Genomic DNA, 10840 nt, shown 5'->3' on the forward strand with positions numbered 1-10840 from the left:
AGACACCTTACTTGTGTTGAAAACAACACAAGTTTGTGTTGTTTCAACACAAGTTTTTTTTCAGTGTAGCACTATGGCCCTTGTGACAATTTTGGCTCTTTATAAAATTGTCTCTTCAATTTGGTCTATAAAGAGAAATCATAAGTACTAAATGAACGTGGTTATAGTTGTTCGTAAAAAACAGTGATGTTTTAGTTAAATTATAATCATTGTCAAAATAGTCATCAAATTCTAGCTGTTTATTGACCTATGGTCGGTTGACCAAAAATAGGTAATGTTGCCTGTCTTGTTTGTGGGAAATATAGAGTTTTATTCCTTATATGGCGTGGAAATTCACGTCAAGGTTATTGAAGACCTGGAAAAAGTAGGGGGTATAAATTAGGGTGTAGAGGAGAGCTAGATTAGAGCTCACCCAGAAATTCTTACCAGTCATTATATATTTGAGAACGAGGAACCTGCAAAGTTATTTCCAGTTTACTAATAAAGCTGTGAAATCATTGTTGCTGTAGTATTATTTACGATCACAAGGAACACAACAAATAAAGAAGTCCGGTAGTACTACAGTATTCATTTGGTGCTGTGATTCCAGAGGCAGATAGAATTAGACAAATTATTATTGTGAGTATCTCTTTTTCGATTTTTCACTAATTTCTATCTGTAATAATGGCTGAGGAATTTTATAGAAATTTAGGTGCCCAGTTGATAGGCTTGTCTTCCTCTATTTCCACAAATTCGGTAGCGAATATAATTGAACCATATAAAGGGGATCCCAAACTATTTAAGGAATGGATCAAAAATATCGAAAAATACTGTGTTCTTGCCACAGTGCCTGAAGACCGGGTAAAGTTAGTTGCATTTCAATCTAGTAGGGGGGTTGTGAGTCATTTTATTCAAAGCAAAATGATAGCAGACGAGAATCTTACGTGGGCTGCTTTAAAACAAGATTTAATTGGTACTTTTTCGGAAATTACGGATACACAACAAGCATTGGCAATATTAACAAAAATCAAACAGAAACCCGAGGAAAACGTGCAAGTTTTTGCTGAAAAAATTCTATCGCTAGCCGCTGACGCATTCCCAGGATATGCCGGACAGCGGGAATTTGACAGGCAACTAATTAATTTCTTTGTAGATGGACTTCAGCACGAAAATCTCAAAACAAAAATTTTACGGGACGACCCGCAGACGTTCACCGCAGCCGTAGATTTGGCCAGTGCCGAACAAAATATTAGGAAAAGATTTGCGTTAAGATTAGGCGGGCAACACGCACAGGTATATACAAATAGCGCACATGAACCCATGGATGTCGATTATGTAAGAAACCGCACGTGTGGAATATGTTTTCGTCGTGGTCATGTAAGTCGTGAATGTCGACAAAGACGAGGCGTAAACGAGGTTAAGGCGAGTTTTCAGAGAAATTTGACTTGTTGGTTTTGTGGCATAGAAGGACATTTTAAACGTGACTGTAAGGAATTTGCTGACTATCTTAAATCAAATCCAAAATTTAAACGACGAGATACATCAGTTAAACCTAAAACACTACGAAAACGGGAAAACTAAGATACTCTTTTCGGGCGGCCTACGGAAGGGGTAGATATCAAAGGCCTTTGTCTGGTGTAAATGTTTCTGGCTCTTCTAGTTCGTGTTTGATTAAAATAGAAAAACGAAATTTTCGATCATTAGTTGACACTGGGGCTCAAGTTTCTTTAATTAGTAAACAGGTGTATGATTCTTTAAAATATAAACCAAAACTGGACAAAAGTAAAATCATATTGCAGTCAGTAAATGGTATTGAACTCAAATTGGTAGGTTCTGCACACTTGGAATTTAAAATTAAAGGTAAAAATTTAAGACATGTGTTTCATGTTGTTTCCAATATGAATAGAAATGTAATTTTAGGTCGAGATTTTCTTGTTTCGCATGACTGTAGGCTTTTCTTTGAATTAGGATGTATGAAAATAGGTAAAATGTATGTTTCCTTGGATAATGACGCAGTGATATCTTCTGTTTTGCGAGTAGCAAACTAGGTAATTTTAAAACCTCAGACAAGGTATGTCATTAATGTGAAATTGAAGAAACATAGTTACGATAGTGGGCAAGATTTATTCATGGTTGAACAAGCAAGTAAACGGTTTGTGAGTAGTGAACCAGGACTTATGGTCAGCAATTCATTGTTCAGCATGAAACGTGCTAAAAGTTTAGACAGAAGAATCCCAGTTTTTATTGTAAATGGTACGAACAAAACTTTTCGACTAAAAAGCGGGTGTGTTATTGGTCGCGCTGTCGAGGCGATTGACTGTACGATAGCCTCGGTAGATGAGGTTTTACGGGGAACTTCGGGGTGTACTGATGCTAATTTAAATGAAAAATTTGCTAAGATTAATGTGCCAGATACGGAACGAGTTAAGTTATTTAATCTTTTGAGGAAAAATCATGATTTATTTGCTGTAAGTGACTCAGAGTTAGGACATACTGATACTGTAAAAATGACTATTGACACGGGTCACCATTTCCCCATCAAACAACAGGCATATCGTACTCCGTTAACGTCTAGACCTATTGTTGATACGGCAATTGATGAGATGTTACGTAATAATATAATAAAAGAGAGTAATAGTCCTTGGTCGTTTCCTATTGTCTTAGTAGATAAGAAAGATGGAACAGAAAGATTTTGTGTTGATTTTCGGAAGCTTAATAAAATCACTAAAACTGTTAGTTGGCATTAACACAAATCTTGTGTTTTTTCCATATAATTAACACAAGTAATGTGTACCGTCAACAAATATTTTTTTTTTTAAATTTGAACTCCATACAAAGTCTTAATCCGGGGGTCCACAAGTAAGAGAAGGGTATTTTTTACTCAGACAATATAGCCAGACAGACTTGAATGCTAATTGGTGTTAAGATGTCTGTAGTTAAAATAAAGTTGGGCCCAATAAACTGGTAGATCAAAGGCCTGTTGAGCGCTCATGCCCGGTGTGATTTTAACAATTGACTCCAAATGCGTTGACAAGAAAATAAGTAAAACTGTTATTGAATGTGATTGGTTGATAAAATCAACGTACTATAGGCTACATTTTGCCTGCGATATCATCTCGGTGGAAGCGGACATTAAATGAAGTGATTTCACACAATTAATTTAACATTTAACAACGTGCTGAAATGATTTTGGAGCAGTGATATGTTTGACAAATGTAAGCTAATGGTCACATAGAATACAAGACCGCGGGTTTGTGAATATTTATATAAAAAAAATAATACCATGTATGTAATTTGGCATCGATATTGTTTCTCTGTATAATATTAGTATTTCGTTTCCTTAAAAAAAACTCCAACAATTTAAACCGGAAGTTCATGTTTATAATATGGCGCGGTCAGGAAAAAAATTTCGGCATGTTATTATCAAATCTGTTCAATTTTTCTGAAATCATGCTTAATTAACATTAGTTGTTCGGCGCTACGATGTTGTTCAAATACTTACATTACAGAATCACATTATGATTAAAGCAGAAACGGCTCGACTTGAACCAGCAGGTAAGAATCTGTTTTGAAATTATATCTTGGGAGGTTGGATTGGCGTTGGAGACCCGATTGGCGGCCATTTTGATTCTCGTTTCATGATTTTTTTATATTATAACGATTTTGCCAAGAGTAGACATAAACGCGGGCACAGATTAGAAAAAAATCTTTTTACACTTTTGTGTTAGTTGAATTGTAATCTAATTTATGTTTAAAAAAAACAACCTTAAATCTAATAAGCAGACGGAAGATATGGACGAACAACAAGAAGAAGTTATGGAGGTCCCAACAACTGAACCTATGGAAGTAGAAGAATCGTTTACAGCCGAAACCCGATACTATGTGCCAGTTCCAGTCATGGAGTCCTCCATCTCAGACGATGCCGACGTTAGTGTCTTCTGCGACGAAGAACCCGTAGTGGTGTATACGCAGGTAGAAGCTGGTACCTCCCGTGGCAAGTCCAAGTTGTTTGACAACCAAGGGTTTAGTTATACAATTAAGGTAGGGTGATTTATTTTACCTAGTTAACTACCTTGTATAGAAATGTATTTCAGCTACAAAATGTAAAGATAATTAACTCTAGTTAACCTAGTTAACTCTATAATAATAAATGAATTTAATATATTTTAGACAGAGAAGAAAACTACGATTTGGAGGTGTTCCAAAAGAAGCGGACCAACACGATGTCCGGCAACAGTAATCCAAGATGGTGATACATACCAACCAGGCTTAAAGAACCATCTTCACCCAGCAGAGCCCGGTATACACACGGCTACCAAGATAAAAGTTACAGTAGGTTTAAAAATTATATATCAATTAAATTAAAAATTTATATATGTGTGTAAATAAATAAAATATAAATAAACCAATAATATATTTGTAGTTTAATATGTTTTATCTTATCATTACAGGCAAAGCATGAAGCCAAAGGAAATGTTTTTACCAAGTCATGTTCCTCAATAGCGGAGAGAGTTTTATCCAGTGTCGGTTCTGCAGAAGAACCCATTCATAGCAGACCACCCATGGCAGCACTTGTAAGGTCGCTACAAAGAACCCGACAGACTCTGCGACCAAAAGATCCCACTGACGTGTCGTCAAGCGTAAGTACTCATGCAATTAAATACCCATGTATATAAGAATTTATTAACATGTAATTAAATGTACAATTTTATTTATTTATTAACATGTAATTAAATGTACTTTTTTATTTATTTTTGTTTTAGCTTAACGAAGATTTCATCGATCATAGTGCACCGGGATTTTATCAAAAAAGAGTAAAAGTTGGGGAAAGGCGCCATCACATTTTTTGTACTGATAGACAGATGCAACTACTCGCACGCGCAAAAACTTTTCGGGTGGTGAACAAGCCATGGTCTCAGCTGTTTTCCGTCCACGCCTTCATTAAGACTGGAGAGACCACCCGACAGTTACCATTGGTGTTTTGTGTAATGTCGGGTAAAAGCCAAGACGACTATTATAAGGTAAATAGCACTTACTGATTGAATTACTATTAATAGTAAAAAAGGACTATTATTTGGGACCTTGACATTGTCACAAATGGGTCGCACTAACAGCGACATTTGTTTCAGGCATATTTGCAGGGCAGCTGAGAACCAGTATCGCAGCGCAATTTGCGATACATATTTTGTCCGTTGCTAATCAAAAATTAAAATCTAACGTTTTTGATTCGCAGTAACTGCGAATCATTTATATGCCTGTCGTTTTGGATATTGACACGAAGATTTATCCACATTTCTCAACACTTTCAACGTGTATAAAATGTCAAATAAATTTTATAAGGAAAACTGAATTCTACTATACACATAATACAGGGACATAACTCTATGAATTGGGATTATTAAACCGGAAATAGGGAATCAAGTAGTACCACTCATGTTGCAAGACATAACAATTTCGAATAATTATATCAGTATTCAATTTGAACAAAATAAATTCAGTGTATCCCCCACGTATTGCCAATAAAATATAAAAAATAAATACGTGTAAACGTATTGTAAAATGAGAAATCAAAGTAAGAATTCCCGTAAAATATTATTGTCTAGTTAATCGAGATTATTCGTAAAAAACTGCGCGTCCGATTGAAAAAAAATAGTAACACACGATAAAAAGCAGACAAAATTGTTTTCTAACGAAGAAATAATAATTAAAATGAGTGGGACTTCGGAAGCCACTGCCAAGAATTGGCTTCAGACATAACCAAAAGTCTACATTCAGAAATGTTCACAGCTACCTGTACTGTAGCAGTGCTAAAATTCTAAAAATCTTAAGAATGAAATCTAATCATTTGTTATAAATTAAAGTAATCTTGTTATTTAGGTGTTTTATGTTGAAACCGAAAAACTGCTAATCAATTTTTAAATTTGCTAATCAAATTTGGCAAAATTGGACTTTTTGATTAGCAGTGCTGCTAATCATTTGTGAAAAATTACCGTCAGCCCTGTACAGCACCAAAGATTTTTATATCCACTGTCAAATTTGGCAATAAAATCCGAATCAATATATAACGAATTATAACTTGAGGCATTCCTTCATTAAAATGTGAATTATTGTACATATATATTATATTCATGTTTTATTATTATGTTTTCTTTTATCAAAACATTTATTTTAGAGTATTATCTAGGATACTTGGATTTACCAAGATACTTGTATGTAAATATATATTTTGTTTGAAATTATGAATATTAATTATGATTGCGTATTAATTATCCTTCAGTTTATATATATAACTTTGACATTGATGATCAGTTTATTTTTTTAAAGCTTGTGAGGACACAAAGCTAAAGGAGCAGAGGGAGTAATGTAATAGTTAGTGTTTTATCATATATTTTAAATCTTATAATCCCTATTGTTGTTTTAAAGATTATTCTAAACGCTACCTTAATTAGATGAATTCTGGTATAAGCTGTATTGGAGTATTAGCAAGTATTGTGAGGGCAACGTCTTAAGTTACAAACAATAAACATTAATTAGTGTTTAACTAAATTGGTTGCTATAAACTAGTTGCTAGGAATACATAATGTAGATATAAAAGGGAAGACATCTAGTAGACTCCTCATAAACTTGCTATACATCTAATACAGTGTTTGTTTCCATTTTAAGGTGAGCGTATATTTTGTATATTATTTGTTTTTAAAACTATCGATGCACTCTGTCCAAAGTGAGTAGTTTTATAATTTAAAGATAGGCGTCCTATAGACGAAATAGTGCCTCTACACACCAGCGTAAGAAAGCTCTTACACCCACCCCCAACTTATGTAAATATTAATATGTCATTTTATTTTAATTATATGTTTAATATTAGTATATATATTACTAATACTTTATTTTATGTAATTATATGTTTAATTGTCTTGTATAAATATGATCATGAATTACATATAAGATAAACTTGCTATACATCTAATCAGGGCAGCCGAGAACCAGTATCGCAGCGCAATTTGCGATACATATTTTGTCCGTTGCTAATCAAAAATTAAAATCTAACGTTTTTGATTCGCAGTAACTGCGAATCATTTATATGCCTGTCGTTTTGGATATTGACACGAAGATTTATCCACATTTCTCAACACTTTCAACGTGTATAAAATGTCAAATAAATTTTATAAGGAAAACTGAATTCTACTATACACATAATACAGGGACATAACTCTATGAATTGGGATTATTAAACCGGAAATAGGGAATCAAGTAGTACCACTCATGTTGCAAGACATAACAATTTCGAATAATTATATCAGTATTCAATTTGAACAAAATAAATTCAGTGTATCCCCCACGTATTGCCAATAAAATATAAAAAATAAATACGTGTAAACGTATTGTAAAATGAGAAATCAAAGTAAGAATTCCCGTAAAATATTATTGTCTAGTTAATCGAGATTATTCGTAAAAAACTGCGCGTCCGATTGAAAAAAAAATAGTAACACACGATAAAAAGCAGACAAAATTGTTTTCTAACGAAGAAATAATAATTAAAATGAGTGGGACTTCGGAAGCCACTGCCAAGAATTGGCTTCAGACATAACCAAAAGTCTACATTCAGAAATGTTCACAGCTACCTGTACTGTAGCAGTGCTAAAATTCTAAAAATCTTAAGAATGAAATCTAATCATTTGTTATAAATTAAAGTAATCTTGTTATTTAGGTGTTTTATGTTGAAACCGAAAAACTGCTAATCAATTTTTAAATTTGCTAATCAAATTTGGCAAAATTGGACTTTTTGATTAGCAGTGCTGCTAATCATTTGTGAAAAATTACCGTCAGCCCTGCATCTAATACAGTGTTTGTTTCCATTTTAAGACTTATAACCAGAGAATTTTAGCTTTTACACTATTCTTGAAATTATTTAGAAATAAAGGAAGTATATGGAAATAGATTTCATTGAAACATACATCGTAGTTCACGGTAAAATGTGTAATACAGGATAATTCACCGCGGACCAGTCACAACGATAAGAAAGCTTTCGCGTGAGGAGTGTAGAACCGCGGTGTCACACAACAGCCTAAATATTGACCGGTTCTTTTGCAGGCTACAGACTCCTTCATGCTGTATATGGTTGCTCTTGTTTGTCTTCTGTCTGTGTGATGGATATTATGTGGAACCTACACCGATATATCAAGCATTATGTTTATTTGATCGTGAAACGAAAGAAAAAATATATTGTGATGTCGTGTACTCTTGTTGTGTTTTTGATATTGCAGACTGATGTTATCTGGGACATATTTAACCAACACGTCGTTCTAAGGAACAATCAAAGTACGTACGAACCCATGTCTGTACACGAGGAGGAGTTTTATAATGCACTCTTGAAGCAACACTTTATCGACAGCCATTCGACCCATTTGGAGAGTGAAAATTCCGATAAAACTAATTCAAAATTAGCATGTGTTCACCCCAAATTAGATCCATTTAATCCATTACTTACGCAGTATTTTCACAAACTACCCAAACTACAATGTGCCAAAAAGGGAAATTGGGTATATATCGATAATGGAACGTTCTTCATCTATGCAAATTCACAAAAACTTTACGGCGATATTACGTGTGATATATATCCCCTGTTTCGTAAGGATGATTTTAATACAGTCGAAGGGGAAGTTGTCAAAGATATAAAAAATGGAACCGTATTAAAGGATGACTTTATCCGAGTCGCATGTGAATCAAGTTCGGGCGAGTCGTATACCAACAGACATGCCGGGGTTGCATTTCACCCAGAGTTATATTCACGAACCTCAAATTTAAAACGTCAACCTTTGGACCTGAATGTATTTATTATGGGCCTGGATTCAATTTCACGGATGACATCCATTAGAAAACTTCAGAAATCTAGAGATTATTTTGTAAACGTGTTGAATGGCATTGAATTAGAGGGTTATAATATAGTTGGGGATGCAACCAGAGCAGCAATGTTTCCTATTTTAACGGGAAAGACACCCGATGAACTACCGGAAATACGACACGGTTACCCGGGTGCTACGACCGCTGATGGATTTCCACTTATATGGAAGGAATATAAAAAATCAGGATACCTAACTCTTTGGGCGGATGATGATCCGGGAATTGGATGCTTTCATATGCTAGCCAACGGATTTGCGGAACAGCCCACAGATTTTTACTTAAGACCATTTTTTGTAGCTGCTGATTTTGTGCTCGAATTTAAGTATGGTTTCTTCCGAACTTATCTCCACTCATTTTTAAGTTTATTTATGAAGGATCCACCAGTTAACCTTCCGCTGTGTTATGGATCTAAACCTAAACATCAATATTTCTTAGATTATTTAAAAGGAATGTTTACCACGTATCCAACGAAACGAAAGTTCATGTTTGGCTTTCATGGAGAAATAAGCCACGGTAACAATAACAATGTGGAATATATGGATGAAGATATAGCTAATTTATTTAACTTTTTAAATACAAATGGATATTTAAACGATACGCTATTAATATTCATGGCTGATCACGGATCAAGGTTTGAGACATTCCGCTCAACAGTTCAGGGAAAACAGGAGGAAAGGATGCCTTTATTTGCATTGCGTTTCCCTCCATGGGTTGAAAAAGTTTATCCGGATATAATAAACAACTTAAAAATTAATAGTAAGCGTTTAACGACGCCATTTGATATACATGAAACTTTAAAAGACATACTTTCGTTTAGTGGAACCAAGACAGGTGACCTTTCAAAACGGGGAATAAGTTTATTGAATGAAATTCCACAAGAACGAACATGTACACATGCTGGAATTAAAGTACATTGGTGTGCATGTTTGGATTGGAAACCAGTCCTACAGACCGATCCTGTTTTAGTCCGTTTACTTCACGCAGTTTTATCGAAATTAAACGATATAACATCCTCTCATCGGAGTAAATGTGCTTTACTTGGCTTAAAGCAAGTTGTAGAAATTTTAAAATACAAACCCAACAAAAATATGGTCGAATTTGAGCACGTGGCTTCCAGAACAGAAACATTCTATCAGGTAACTATAGTAACCGTGCCGGGAAACGGTCGTTATGAAACCACTGTGCGACACGACCTGGACGAGGATATACTGATTTTAGACGAACACGATATCAGTAGGACGAATTCTTATGGTTCTCAATCAAATTGTATCGAATTGCGAAAGTTACTGAAATATTGTTTTTGTAAATTAAATAAATTGGTTTGATAAAACAACAAAACTCCAAATGGCCTTTTACATATTCTATTTTAGGTTGCGTGACATAAATATATCCTCCATATAGTATTACAAGTCAAATAGTCAGTATTTAGTTGGGTGTGTAACACTACCTTAGAGATAAGAGACTGTTCACTGTTAACAGGTAGTACTCATAGGTAAAGAACGTTAGTAAAGTAATGAGTTTTTAATTTATTAATAACTGTAGGTGAGACGTCATAATTTATACTATTAGTTTATATTAAAGTGACATATTAAGTTGTATAGCGTCAATAGTTTTTCAGTTAAAATTAAATAGAATTAAGGAATAATACAGGTGTATTCACAACCAGGAAAAAAGTTTAATTTTACATACGCATAATTGTTCTGTTTCTTGCACTGTAATTTTGGTGATCCGTTAACACTTCTTTCATTTCCTCTTTAGAACCATAAGCAGATATGGTTCTAAAGAGGAAATGAAAGAAGTGTTAACGGATCACCAAAATTACAGTGCAAGAAACAGAACAATTCTGAACAGGATTTGAAATAATGTAATGTTAGAAACAGTGAACTTATTGACATTGAAAAAGTGGTTTTTTTTATTGTGTTGGATTTATAACCGAGTATTTATATTGACAGTGGATCAG

The 10840-nt window shown here is 34.2% G+C and overlaps 1 protein-coding gene and 1 long non-coding RNA gene across 3 annotated transcripts; both read left to right on the forward strand.

The window, feature by feature from the left end:
* Positions 1 to 3286: 3286 nt before the first annotated feature.
* On the forward strand, positions 3287 to 4892 carry LOC126828155 (uncharacterized). Of its 2 annotated transcripts, none has more exons than XR_007682912.2 (5): positions 3287 to 3534; positions 3760 to 4020; positions 4150 to 4311; positions 4431 to 4619; positions 4743 to 4892. It is a non-coding gene; the product is annotated as an uncharacterized LOC126828155 (long non-coding RNA). The 2 variants fall into 2 exon arrangements; XR_007682911.2 differs by having other exon boundaries at positions 3763 to 4020.
* A 2985-nt stretch (positions 4893 to 7877) lies between these two features.
* Positions 7878 to 10603, forward strand: LOC130013618 (uncharacterized). Its single transcript, XM_056102429.1, has one exon. It carries the CDS (start codon positions 8127 to 8129, stop codon positions 10203 to 10205), a length of 2079 nt encoding a protein of 692 aa, XP_055958404.1. The 5' UTR covers positions 7878 to 8126; the 3' UTR covers positions 10206 to 10603.
* The last annotated feature ends 237 nt before the right edge of the window (positions 10604 to 10840 follow it).

Source organism: Patella vulgata, chromosome 7 (assembly GCF_932274485.2).
Source record: "Patella vulgata chromosome 7, xgPatVulg1.2, whole genome shotgun sequence".
NCBI lineage: Eukaryota > Metazoa > Mollusca > Gastropoda > Patellidae > Patella > Patella vulgata.